The 14,865-nt window shown below is 36.6% G+C and overlaps 1 protein-coding gene across 1 annotated transcript in view; it reads right to left on the minus strand.

The window, feature by feature from the left end:
• LOC116524010 (contactin-6-like) overlaps positions 1-14,865 on the minus strand; it is a 141,185-nt gene that overhangs the window by 18,091 nt on the left and 108,229 nt on the right. Inside the window, exons 12-16 of the mRNA XM_032239107.1 lie at positions 13,426-13,601; positions 11,707-11,824; positions 10,007-10,165; positions 9,772-9,921; positions 4,063-4,133 (exon numbers count right to left, since the gene is read on the minus strand). Coding sequence (XP_032094998.1) covers positions 4,063-4,133; positions 9,772-9,921; positions 10,007-10,165; positions 11,707-11,824; positions 13,426-13,601 — 674 coding nt within the window. The remainder of the gene's footprint in view (positions 1-4,062; positions 4,134-9,771; positions 9,922-10,006; positions 10,166-11,706; positions 11,825-13,425; positions 13,602-14,865) is intronic.

The following is a 14,865-nucleotide window of genomic DNA, read 5'->3' on the forward strand; positions in this document are numbered from 1 at the left end:
TGATTACAGTGCATGATAGTAGGTACATTTTAAAAACCAATATTCATAATGTGCCCTTAATTTTGGACCTAAAGTTTATGCGAATTTACATTAAAACCTATGAAAATGATTAGGAGGTAAGAAGAAATGAATTATATATATAACATGTCCCTTCAAACCATTTATGTATTTACTTTCTAATGAATCAAAATGTCCATTTTGTTCTGAGTTTTTCTTTCCGTTTTCCTGGCATTACACACAGAATGCAACTGTCAGCTGTCAAGTCAATAGAAATAAAAGACTAGCACTCTTTGTATGTTCCTTGTCACAGAGGAGCTTTTTTTTTCTCAGAAAGATGGGTGTCATGCAGCTGTTTCTTAAAATAATACATCGGAAATGTTACATTGGACTTAGGCCAGAGCTATAAGTTATAAAATATATAAAACAAAGTAAAATAAGTGTGTCCTCAGTTGGTGCATATAATACACGGACTTATTTCACACATGTGTATCCCTTGTATATTCTTAGTTCTTCTTTTATTTATCATTAGTTGATAACCCGGCATTGCCCAGGTATTTATGTATTCTACTCCTCTATTAGACAGGGAAACCCCTGATTTCAGCGACAATGAAATTAGTTACAAATGTTTTTCCTGTGCCCCCAGAAGTGTCAAAACCTTGCTGTTTTGCTAGCTGATCCATGATCATGTGGTATGCTTTTTTCTGATCTTGATTTAGAAGTGGCTTCTTGTCCGTGATATTTGCACTAAGCTGTTCGATGTTGTAGTTCTTTTCTCATATGTAATCTGCATGAAATACGTCATGTCGGTCTCGTAGTGGTGCAGGCAGGCCGAGTTGCAGTAATGTTTTATTGATCATGGTCATACATTTGTCCTCAAAAATAATCAAAGCCTTGTTGAAAATGTCCCGAGCAAATGTAATTTCTAATGTTGGATTTTCCCCCTTAACAGAGGGATCCCCCTTGTGGAGTACTGTGAAGCCGTTACTATGGCAATTCTACTGCACTGTACACTAGAATCCATTTTACAGCAGTATAGTAGAAGCCATTTTAAGGCACAACAGGCTGTATCTTAACAGAACACAAACCTCAAGGAGTGTTAGGGGTGCTTACCCCCACAGTATTTGTTTCCAGAGAGTAAGTCATCTGTGTAACAAGTTTGGTTGAAATTGCTCAAGGTGTTCAAGATAGATATCACCACAGAAAAACATTATTTTAGAGCTCTACTCTTCTTAGCTTACATAGATGGAAACCTTGAACATCCTATCAAGATAAGCAAATAAGATTGGCTAATTCTTTGCATGTGGCCCAGAGAAACATCATATTGTTGAATGCTGCCAAATGGCAAGTAGGTGTGGAGTGACATACTTGGGAATCACCCAAGAGTTTGGTATATGATGGGCAGGTATATAATTGTTTTAAATAAATAAATATTCCCTATATCAGGATATCAGGTTCTGTTGAAAGATTATCCACCAGAGGAGAGTTTCTCATTCTCGGCAACATTCAGATGTGTGGACATCATCTCCCAGAATTCTCCAGCCACTCTCAATATTGCCCATCATCCCCTATGCTGGTTGTGGAATTCTGGGAGTTGAAGTCCACACATCTGAATGTTGAGAAGGGTGAGAAACATTACACCAGAGTAATCAATACCAATAAACACATCTACTTTGTGCAGTGTTCATGGAAAATTATTTGTCCTAGCTCTTTAGATGTCTGCACTTCATTCAGTCTGATTGGTTTTTAAACCAGAATGTTCTTCACAGTGAATAGAAAGGATGCATGGTAATGAAACAAAACTTTATGTCAATCAGGTTTTAGTGGAATTTAATCCTCTGCAAAGTTGTCCTTAAATGGAGACCCAGCTCTCCTGAGAAATCTGTAATGTTGGGAAAGGTGAAAAGAAAAAAGAAGAAAAAAATGACCAGCAGCAATGTGGAGAGACTCAATTACAGTGACAATGGATGTAGTTTTGGAAAACGTGAAGGACCAGACAGGGGACAGATTACTCCAGAGAAAATATATCTGTGCTGTTGCTATTAATTGACCACAACATGGTGGTAAATAATCATAATAGCATTGAGGAAATTGAACTTATGAAATTTATTAAAAGAAATATACAACGCAGGGTTTAAATTGTTGTGGCAGTACAAATAGGAAATTTCTAGACATTTGAAGGGAATGGGAAAAATATGTTTCTTGTATCTGGTTTTCTTTTAGACTTAAAAATGGTGTGTGTGTGTGTGTGTGCGCGCGTGTGTAATATATACAATTTAAGGTATATATAAATATTTTATGTTAAACTTAGATTATTCCTGAACCCATCAGCCCAAAATTATAGCACTTTCATCTTACTAAAATTCATTCTCAGTGTATTGGTTCTTGTCCAATCAACATTATTTTTCACTCTTATTTCTATGTTTATATTGTTATTCATCCTGTAAAACATTAGATCCTTACCCTAAGAAGTATACTTAACCCAAGGGAAAAATCAAACAAAAGAATGAAGGTTAAACTAACTGAGAAAATAATATGTGTATATTTCAATTGTTGTTGTTCATAATTACCTGTACATAATTAATTATAGTAGGTGGGGGCAAGGAACTGTTGGTCCCAAAGTATTGCTGGAATGAAATTCCTAGCAGCTTCACTGAGGAAGACCAAAGTTGAAAGATGTATGGCACTGTAATGTGTTTATTTGATTGTGATTGATTAGGTGCCATCAATTTGATGTTAACTCTAGAGATAACATAAATAGACTTTCCACAGAATTATCTAACCCCAACCTGGCCATTCAGCTCCTCCAGTGAGAAGCTGATGGGACAGTTCAAAGGAAATAAACTTTGAGCAGCAAGTTCAGATCCAGAATACAGATTTTTTCTGAAAAAGAATTTTAAAAACTGTAGCCCACAATTGCTCTCAGGTAAACTCTCAACAATCACTGCAAACACTTTTCTCAATGAAAGACTGATTTGTGTCAGTTCCAGCTGTGATGGGGCTGTTTTGATATAGAAACAAAGTCCCATAGAAGCCTGAAACATTTTCCCTTAAAATGTTTTAATATGTGATGGCTACAATAGAAGTGAAAAAGAAGCAGATAGATGAATGTGGGTAAGTCCCCCAGTTCTATTCTTGATTGACATTTAAATACAAATACACCAAAAGCATTACATTTTAGTAAAATTGGGAAATTTCAAGAGTAGCAGTATTATGCAACAATATATGTATAGGCACTAAGTATTCAACTGTCGTGCTTTTTAAAAGCAAACTTGAACATTAAACTTCATAGATTCTATAGAGAACATGCAGTTTGGAGTTGCAGAGATTTTTATTCCTATTTGCTGGAAAGCAGGACATGCAAGAGAATTGCTGATTTGACTTTGACAGGTAAGAGTCACCAGTGAGTTATTAAAGCATGGAGATGTGGGTGACATGTTCTCCATGCAGTCCTCCTAATCTTTCGTCTTCTTTTTTTAATTTTCAGATGTTCCATTAGCAGTGCAACATAACATATCTAAATAGGAGTCTAATCAGCATATGTGAATGAAAAAGAGATAATATCAGTTCTTAGGCATGGAAATACCTTGAGTTATCCTTGCTGGCATGTCTCCAAAGTCACAGATAGCTAGAAATAAATGTTTCATTGGAACATACTAGCAAATAAACCTAGGTGAAAGTCTTATGCATGAACCATCTATGTGCCATCTAAACATTCTTATAATGATACTTGATATTGAAAGGTCTTATCCTGTTGTGTTTTTAAATGTATGGCAAGATACAAATTACCAGCATTATATTCCAAAATAACAAGGGTGGAAGGACCAAGAAGCAACTAAAACTGTGTAAAGTGTTGCATGCATTAAACACTCAGATTGGAATGTTAAGCTGTCTTCTGCATAGTAATGATAAGAGGGCTATAGATGACTTCCAAATACCTTTACAACATTTCTCTCAGTTTACTTCTCTAAATTGCTAACAATAGCACAACAAAGTGATTTTGTTAGAGCTGTCATATATCTTCCACTCATTATCTTGAAGACCTGAGATTGATTTACAAATTACCTCCCACGTGATGACAAGTTCAGATCGGCTTCCTCCACCTCCGCTGACATTTGTGGGTGCCACTGTGGGAACTAACAGAGAGAGAGAAAGAAAAAAAAAACATACACCAGACATTTATTTTTATTATTTATATGTATGTGTATATTTATATTATTTATATTATTTATATTATTTATATTATTTATATTATTTATATTATTTATATTATTTATATTATTTATATTATTTATATTATTTATATTATTTATATTAGTTATATTAGTTATATTAGTTATATTAGTTATATTAGTTATATTAGTTATATTAGTTATATTAGTTATATTAGTTATATCTATATTTATATCTATATCTATATTTATTTATCTGTCAAAGCACCTGGTCTGCCCAAATATGGGAGGCAACATACTGCTTCCCTTTTGCCTTTCAGCCCTACTCCAGTCACTTACACAACAAACCATTTTGTGTTACATTTTTGCTGATAAAGAAATGAAGGGAGACTAGTATAGATTTATTTCAAGCTATTTAGCTCTCATCAACTAACCATACCTTTACTGGGATTTGAACTTGAGCTTAGAAGTTAATACAACTGCCTAATATGTAAGTAGCCCAAATTCAAATCCCAGCAAGGGTATGGCTAGCTGATGATAACTAAATAGCTTGAAATAGATCTATACTAGTCTCTCTTCATTTCTTTATCAGCAAATGTCTCTCTCCCCCCCCTCTCTCTCTTTCACACACACACACACACACACACACACATGTTCTGTCTGTCATATGCATGCATGATTCTGTGAAAAGAAGAGGAAATTCAAAGTCACATAGTGATATACATCACCAGAGCTAGCTATGGGAAAAGAATTGTAAAATAAGGAATAATTTCTGGGCCCAATATGTTGTTATTTGAATTAACCATGACTGTATCTACAAATAATGTGGAGAAATTGTCCATTGAGGCTGAGAAGGGGATTATGCTGATTGTCTAGCTCCATGGAGATTTGCAGCTTGGTTCTGACACATATTGGGATAGCTGTTCCTAGAAAATACAACCAGCTGTCATTGTGATACAACTAATTTCTCTGTCATAGATCATCTCACTGAAATCAATCTGAAGCAATAGACATTCATAAATGACTTCTGTATAGTCTAGAATCCTATATAGGTAGTTCTCGATTTATGACAATTGGGACCAGAAATTCCATTGCTAGGTAAGGAGATTATTAAGTGAGTGTGTACAATTTCATTATTTTTTTTTGTTATGGTTGTTAAGTGAATCATTGCAATTAAGTGAATCAAGCCAATTTGGTTTTCCCTGTTGACTTTGCTTGTCAGAAGCCAGCTGGGAAGATTGCAAATGGTGATCAAATGATGCTGCAACATGCCAGGTGCCAAGTGCCTGAATTTTGATCCTATAATATTGAGGATCCTGCAATGGTCACAAATATGAGGACTGGTTGTAAGACACTTTTTTCCTTGCTGTTGTAAATTTCAAACAGTTGCTAAATGAATGGCTGTAAGTCAAGTACTCCTTATACCCACTTACTTGAACATGCAGAGTTTATTTTTCTATAGATTACCACTATTGCTACAAAATTGTCCACATCATGAGCAACTGGATATCTTACAGTTCTTGTATTACTATATATTACTATACAATACATATAGTACATAATACGTAGAGTGCATATTCTTATATAGGCCTCAATCTATCTTAACTTTCAATCTACAACAGGAGCATTTAACTCAAGGCCTGGAGGCCAGATTCAGTCCGTAGGATGCTTAGATTTGACTTGCAGGGCTGCCTTGGAAACAGCAAAGGACCAGCCTGCATTGCCTCTGCCAATGAAAATGGAACTCTGGAGGACCACCCGAGTTCTGTTTTCACTGGCAGAGGATTGCAAAAGGCCATTGCAGCCAAAAACAGAGCATGTGAGGGCTGTGGGCAGCCCCCACTCCAAGCTCAATTTTTGCTGGCAGAGTGCTAAGGTCACCACAGGTGATGTCGAGCTGGCCATGCCCACCCTGACCACATCCACCCCAGCTCCCCGAGGTCAAACACAACCCTGATGCAGCCCTCAATGAAATTGAGTTTGATACCCCTGATATACAGGATAGCCCAGAAACATAACTTTTTCATTTTTGATAAATTTGTGATTTCTTTTTTTTCATGGTAGACGGTATTAATAAAAATACGTTTCTGTCTTATTTTTGGATGGAAATAGGACATCAAATTTTGCTGTTACCCATAATTGAGTGAATTGCTTAGGAGTTGCCCAACATGGGAAAAGTGAATGGGATGATTAACTAAAATGAAGAATTAAAATGAGACTTTTTAAGCCAAGCATAGATAACATTCCACTGTCCAATTAATTAGTCCATGCTCACTCAGGCTTATATTTACTGTATTTGCATGGGAAAGAAATTAATACCACTGCTCAACAAAGCCTCACCTGGGTCATAGCTGAGAATAAGATGAAAATTTTCAGATAACTGCACAATTAATTCTTTCTTCCATTTTAATAAAATGGGTAACAGCTCATTTGCTTGTAGTCCAGGTTTCAAACGGACAGACACTCCATTTTTCCTTTTATTACCATTTGCTACACCTGTTTCTCTGAAGATGACATTAATTAGCAATGTCACCATTTAGCAGTTAGACTCATATACCGCTTCATAGGGCTTTCAGCCCTCTCTAAGCAGTTTACAGAGTCAGTATATCGCCCCCAACAGTCTGGGTCCTCATTTCACCCACCTCGGAAGGATGGAAGGCTGAGTCAACCTTGAGCCGGTGAGATTTGAACCGCTGAACTGCATTTAGCAATCAGCTGAAGTGGCCTGCAGTACTGCACTCTAACCACTGCGCCACCTTGGCTCCATTTAGTAAAGAGCTACAAAACACAATTGCTTCCCTATTATTTTTGGAACAGTTTATATTGCTAAAGTGGGTAGGATTTATCTAAATCTCAAATACTGCACAATAAATGAAAGGTGCTATTTTATTTCATTATCTTTCATACAGGTCGTCCTTGACTTATCACTGTAATAAAGCATGCCCATTATGTTCAAAGGTTGTGAGTGTTGTTAAGCAAGGCAATCATGTGATCGTCTTGCTCCCCTCTGCTCTCTCCAATGCAGTCATTATGTGATTATGCAAGTTGTTAAGCAGACCACATGGTACTCATGGGTGAGGGGAAGACCTGGGAGCCCTAGTACAGACCCATGTTTACCTGCTTAAGGCCTCCCAAGGCCTGAGACAATCTGTGCTACAATTGGGGTATTCACAGTTTTTACTTTCCACACTACTGGGTCCTATATCTTTCTCTCTGAAGCCCAGTCACCATTTGCACCATTTGGAAGATCTGGGGAGCTCCAAGCTGATATTGGTGAAAACAGGGGAGGCCTCTTGGCCTCTCATTGCAGCCCCTCCAAAAAACCTGCCAGCTTTTGGGATAGAGCCACATGGCCTAAGGATGTTGAGGAATGACCTGTCCTCCTTCCTTACTATGAGCTCCAGAGCCCCAAGCTCAGCTTCCCTACAGGTGAACAGGAGAAGTGGCATCCATAAGCTTCACGGCTTCATACCAGAAGCTGGCACCATAGTTTTGCAAGCCATCCAGAGTCATTGACAGTGAGTAGATAGTCATATAAATTTTCTTAAATATGAATGCATGAGTTAAATAAATAAATACATACATACATACATACATACATACATACATACATACATACATACATACATACATACATTTTAAAAGTGGCAATCCATTGTGGCCACTCCAAAAACAGCACCCTCTTACAGATAATGTCACACAGCCTAGGTATGCCAAGGTGTAGAATGGGCTGTCTTCTTTCCAAAGTGTGCGCTCTGGAGCATCAAATATTTTCCAAAGGCCAGTGCATGATGGGTGACAGGGAATGGGAGGAGTTTGTGGAGCCCAGTGGGGTGAAAAGCAGGCAACTAGCTATCAGTTTCTTGGGTGATAATTCCCACTTGATATCACACTCAAATCCAAATGGATATATATCATTACCAAGCAAGTTTCAGGAATGCTTATCAACTCTCTTCCTCCTATGTCTTATTAAGTCAATGCATGCTTTATTAGAGACCAACACTGCATCAAGCAGTAAAAGCAATCAAAGACTGGGGCACAAGCGCTTTCCAACAGCAGGCGTAAGGGTTGAACATTTTCCTGAATTGGCCATTTCATTGAAATATTTGCTTGAATTGGTTAACAAATTGATTGGTCAACTTTTAAGTATTTCACATGTCTGATGAATATGCCATGTTGCTTAAATAGATCCATGGGTGGTGTCATGAACAATATTTGGAGGGGAGCATGAGGGAGTGAAGGGGGAAGTGGGTTTGCTATTGATTTAGTAGCCAACTACAGTGGTACATATACATGCTTGCATGTGTGTGTATATATATTCTGATATAAAAGTAGAAAAAGAAAATGATGTAACTTTTGCTGTTAATCTGGTAAAAATTAAAAGAACTGGAATGAATATATGCATTTTGCTTTGTACTGTGATGCCAGGTTTTTTTTTTCAATCAACGTATCTACATACGTTTTACATATCTACTGGGGCAATTAAACCAGTTAGTCTGATGAAAGCAAGTACAAACAGCCACTAGAATCAAGCCTTAGCCCTTTGTGGGTGCATTGCTGTATACCCTAAAAGCACAGAGCTTGTTGCATGATTGCATCATGCTGCCTTTGCTGTTTGAATGAAAGCAGCTGGAGGATGCAAATATTTATGGATTTGCAAGTGAAAAAAATGTTGATACACACACAGAGAGAAATGTATATGTGAAAATACATTAGGGAATGCATAGCACTGTTTGCATTCAGATAGTTGCCTGCAAGTTAGTGTTAAGCAATGATGCTAACACTATAAATTGTATACATAATAGTATAAATATGCTGATTAGTATGCATTAAAATTTACTGTCTTTTCCTGCCTCCCTCCCTCCTTTCTTTTCCTTTCCTTTCCTTTCTCTTTTCCTTTTCTGCCATTCTATATATCTATTTAAAAGTAAGTTTAAGAGAGTTCAAGATGACCTAAATTTACGTAAAATAGGCCCTCTGAAAATGTTTCATTGAAGAGAGATAATGATGCTCTTTTTCTTCATCACCCCCCTCCAATACGTGGTAAGTGATCAAAAGAGGCACCGTGGACATCTCCACTGTCCTGAATTTTGCCTTCCATTATGGAAGGTTTCATACTGTAATTATTAACTTTAAATTGGTGTGAAATAGTTTAGATGCTAATGGTTAGTCGAAAAGGGGAACAGAGAAATATAAATAATGAAATACAAATAACCCTCTAAACCCTTTATTGTGTCTTGAAGGTTACTGAAAGGTAAACCGTTATGATCAGAGATGGTATTCAGCAAGTTCTGACCAGTTCTGGAGAACCGGTAGCAGAAATTTTGAGTAGTTCAGAGAACCGGTAAATACCAACTCTGACTGGTCCCACCCCCATCTATTCTCTGCCTCCCGGGTCCCAGCTGATTGGGAGGGAATGGGGATTTTTTAGTATCCTTCCCCTGCCACACCCACCAAGCCACTCCCACCAATCCATGCCACGCCCACCAGAACTGGTAGTAAAAAAAATGAATTCCATCATTGATTATGATGTAAAATTAAGATGAGCGAAACTGTATTTTAAGAGCTCTTAAACACATTAATAATATTTTAAGTAGCTTACTAGATGCTTTAGTTCTTAGTAGCTCCGATGGTGTACTTGGTTCCCCAATTCCAATACCGTTAGCAGCTACAACTCGAAACTCATATTCAACCCATGGATTTAGATCAACTACTGTAGCTGTGTGGGTCTTTCCATTAATGACTTCAGGAACTTAAGGGGAAAAAAAACAAAAATAAAAGGGCTAGAGACAGGCAGTTTTTGAAAACAGCATAGAATGTAATTCAGAAAGGTGTACCTGTTAAAACGGCTTGCCATCCAAGTGAAAAAGGGGTCCTTGTCTGAACTGTGTAGGTGTGGACAGGACTGTTGTTTTCTGCTCCTGATTTCCAATTCAGCACTGCAGTTGTACTAGATACATATTCAATAGTAACTTCTTTTGGTGGGCCAGGAATGCCTTATTAAAACAAAAGATCCATTGTCAACTTCGAACCGAACCTGGCAACAGCCATTTTTCTGTTCCTCAGTTGTCACACAGAGGGGGAAAAGGGGAAGGAGGTTGGAATGCCTTACTAGACACAACAGAGAGCTTTCTCGTGAGAACTAAGATCATCTCTACTGGCAACGGGTAAGGTTGGGGAAGGAGTGCCTGGAGTGCCTGCCACTTAAACCAATTGGCCAGTGTGACTTGTGACCCTTGGGGATGGGGTTATTTTTAGTTTAATTATACTGTAACAGCGGGAAAGATTTAGAGTTGGGTTTCCTTTGAAGCTGTGCCAATATGATGTACTCAATAAAGAAGACATTTGAGAAGGGTCCTAATCTCAGATTTGCTTAGTTTCATTAGTTGAAGCCTTGACATCCATATTATTTTAGCAGAATTGTTTGAAGTTCTTTGCGGTTTAGGGTTTATTGGTGAACTTAGTACTAATGGACCTGATTAAAGAGGATAGTTCGAAATAAACATGGGAATTTCCCTTCAACCATGTAAAGTGTACCCTAAGGGCTAAACATCTTACATGACTACTTATATAAAATAGATTTGATTTCAAAAGATTCTTTTAGATCCAGGCTTAGAATATTCCTGATACTGAGGAAAAACAATACTTGGCATATCTGGAAAAAAAAATCATGCTGACTGGGAGATGAAGTTCAGCAGTTTCCATTGTTAGCAATTCCCCATCATTCTCAAAATAATGAAGTCTAAGCTACACAATGGACTTTTCTCTCCACTTCTTAGGCAAGCACACAAAATGACTCCCTTCTGTTTTTAGCCATAAAGTCCCTTCAATGGTCTTGGGACTGAAAGCAACATATTATATCAGTGTTTCATGGCCTTGTCAACTTTAAGCTATATGGATTTCAGTTCCCAGAATTCCCCAGTGAACAATGGGCTTTGTAAATGAAATAAGCACTACAATCCAAATCTCCATTCCTAGTCGTTCTGCTACTTCCAGTTAATAAGGAATGAACCAACTATTATCATATCTGCTAGAATACATGGCATCCTGTAGCTCCTTATCTTATAATTGCTATCTACAGGATATGTGAATTAATTTGATCCTACAGTAGGAACATAACAAATTAAGTTTTCAAGAGTATATCTGCCATGCACCCACTATCAATGTCCATACCTGTTTCTTCACTAGTACTCCTGGGAGTGGCTTTCTTTCCCAAGCATATCTAAACCATTATATCTAAATCAAATGAAATTTCAGTTTCCCTTTCCATTCCAGTCTTCATTATAGAATTCAAGATTAAATACTTCTTGGCTCTAATATTTATAGGTCAGCCTTTAGGGCAAAATACATTTTCAATATAAAAGAGTCAATTGCCTATAGAGCAAATTTTAATTTCAAGAGAATATATAACAGTAGGTCATATATCTGAGCTATAGATCATTAGTTATACATATTTAATTTAATCAGTTTCTCTACAATTTAAGGGTATTATACACGTCTATATAATTAGCTTAATTTTTAGAGTTTATAGACTTACCTCTTACAATTATTTCTGCTGATGCTGACAGAGTGTCCATCAATGTTTGCACAGTGCAGATGTATTTTCCAGCATGATTTAGCTGAATATTTCTTATCATAAGATCTCCTACAGAATCCTTAGATAAAAAGAACACAAGCAATTAATCAGACATGATGTATTTTCCTAATGCATATTTTTATAACATGCTAAATATTAATGAAGATGTGGTTTTTAAACTGAATTATACAATAGTGTCATCTATTTTTTTTCATTCAGACACTTTTATTACAATTCCCACAAATAATGCCAACAATGAAAGCCAAAGAAACTAAATGGATGTGGCTATGTAAAGCAATAAAGCTTTCATTGAGTAGATTTTGGAAACAGACTCCAAACTAAAATGTATGACTTAGAAGAAACATGCCAATGAAGTGTATTTTGGGTATTACCAGCACACATCTATTTTAATAAGATTTTATCAAGCATTTTTAGAAGAAGGTGCTCCATTCCTAATAGTGGGATTGAGTCGGCTCCTCTTTAATTGTAGAAAAGAAAAGCTTAGATTGAGAATTTCATTGATTACTGCAGCCACTGTTAGAAATTTCTAGAACTATAATACCAGTAGAAATGTGCAACTATTTTTACAGATAAGATCTCAGCTCTATGTTTGGAGGCAATGTCTTCTTTAAAAGAAGTCATAACAGATCTCTTTGAATCTTTGCAAGTTTTCAACTTCTTCTATTTATTTGTTTATTTATTAAATTTATATGAAATGACTCTGGGTGGCTTACGTAATGATAAAAAGTTAATACAAAATTATATAAGTTAAAAGATGCTAACAAAGAGACTAAAACCTGAGAGGATGGGCAACAGAGGGGTGCGGATCTTCTCTCTACCCTATCAGCCACCCCTAGCATAGAGCACAAGCATTGGGGCCACAGATCAGCTAACAGAACCAAGTTTTAAGGACCTTCTGGAAGGGCAAAAGGAGGGAGGCAGACCTCATTTCTAGCAGGAAAATCAAAGTGTGTGTGTGTGTGTGTGTGTGTGTGTGTGTGTGTGTGTGTATGAGGAAGTAGACTATGTTTACTATTGTCATGCCTTGCCTTTGTTATGAAAAAAAATAAGGGCTTTTCTAAGTGCTCAGTTTCTTAAAGCATCCAAAGCAGAGAGAAGACTTAACATTTATAGAAATACTCTGTAATTATAATTTATGCCTGAAAATAGATTCAAAAAATTATGCGGTGCAAAACTTAATACTAGATGCTGACTGGACAGATGATAGCTTTCTATTATACATCGGTTACAAACATACATACATTATACAACCATACATAAAAATATGTATGTATGTATGTATGTATGTATGTATGTATGTATGTATATGTGTGTGTGTGTGTTGCATTTGTGCTGCATTTGTGCTGATAAATAAATAAAGGGAGACTAGCACAAATGCAACACAAATGTAACAAAGGCAACAGTAAAAATAATGGCTTTCTGTCGTGATGGTCTCTTGTGACGAGTCAATAGACAGAGAATGGAAGCAGTATGCTTCCTCCCATATTTGAGCATACCAGGGGTTGTGACACTACATACATACATACATACATACATACATACATACATACATATTCTTAATATGCTTTCAAAACATGTTGAAATGTATGTTGAAATGAGATGTTTTTAAATGGGTATACAAAAGTATATGTACACAAACAGCAATGAAACTAAACTTACACTGCCAGCTCTTTCAAAATGAGTCATTCTTCTTTTAAAATCGATAAGATCTCCATTGAGTGACCATGAGAAAACAACCTCAATGGATGGATCTTTGAATACTTGGCAAGGCAGAAGTACACTTTCTCCAACAATAACATCAACATCACAAGGAGAGTTAACGATGACAGTTTTTTCTGTGGGACAGGAAAAAGTCCTGAAAAAGTCAAGACGTTGACAAATGCCAGGCATTTCAAGAATAGCTATAAAGATATCAAAGTTCTTTTTACAAAGACACCAGTTTAAACAATCGTAAACGTCATTTCAACCACATCAACCAAATCATTATCATCAACCACTTCATTTAGCAACCTTCTAGTTTACTTGGGAGACAAGAGAATGAACCACATATTTTATTCCTGCCCCTCTTTACTATTGTTCCAATGATTGCTTGATAAATTAGAGATAACAACTCCCTTGTTATAAGCAGTTTAAGTGAGTATGCTGATGAAAGCATTATGCACTCATGGTAATTCATATGCACATAAGTAAATTGCAGTAGGAAGCCTGGATACAGTGATAAATACTGTACCAATTATGTAGATTGGTAGAAAAACAAAAAGGATGTTTTGGCATAACAATATAATGGCCATCTATCTGGACAATAGTATAAATAGAGGACTCCAGTGTTTCCGACTTGCAATGTTTGTTGAAAAATGCATTTATGAATTGAGTATTTATTCACAATTTAATAAGTACTTATTTAGGGTTGCTAGTCAAAAGAAACATGATGATTCCATCCCCTCTTCAGATAGAGGGAAAAATCTGATTTTGAAAAACAATTGATATTTTGAATCTGGCATAAAATTATCCTGAGATATTCACAAGATAGTGGATAAGTATCCTTTTGCCCACCTTGACTGGCCCTAGATGCAACACTTGGAAAATAAACATTTGTCTATCTCTTCTTGCTTGTGTGACCCAAAGTTCAGTTGAAGATACTATTTAGCTTGAAACCAGTTGTATGAAGGCAAGTAACATGCACTTTTAAAATTATAGCTATATATAGCTTCTCTGTCTCTTTTTTTCTCTCTGTATCAGAGTTTCATCTCATGAAGATTAAGGGTTAATCTTTCAGATCACAATCCTGCTTTATCTCTTTTTACCTTTTTAAGTGCCCAGGGTGATTGACAGGTTAGGCTGCATGATCTGAATATGAATTTCCAGCCAAGTGTATCTGCCACTTTTTTAACCATAGTGTCTAAGAAGCTGGAGAAAAAAGTCTACGATTAACATTTTATGTATCTTTCATTCAATGGTGGGTTTCAAATTATTTTACTACCAGTTTGTAATTTGTAGTGTGCACTGGTGCAATGCTTCTGTGCATGTGCAGAAGCGTCCAGGGAGATGGGTGGAGCCTCTTGCCGCCACCACTACTGGTTCGCCCGATCCAAAGTGAAC

Source organism: Thamnophis elegans, chromosome 2, assembly GCF_009769535.1.
Source record: "Thamnophis elegans isolate rThaEle1 chromosome 2, rThaEle1.pri, whole genome shotgun sequence".
Taxonomy (NCBI): domain Eukaryota; kingdom Metazoa; phylum Chordata; class Lepidosauria; order Squamata; family Colubridae; genus Thamnophis; species Thamnophis elegans.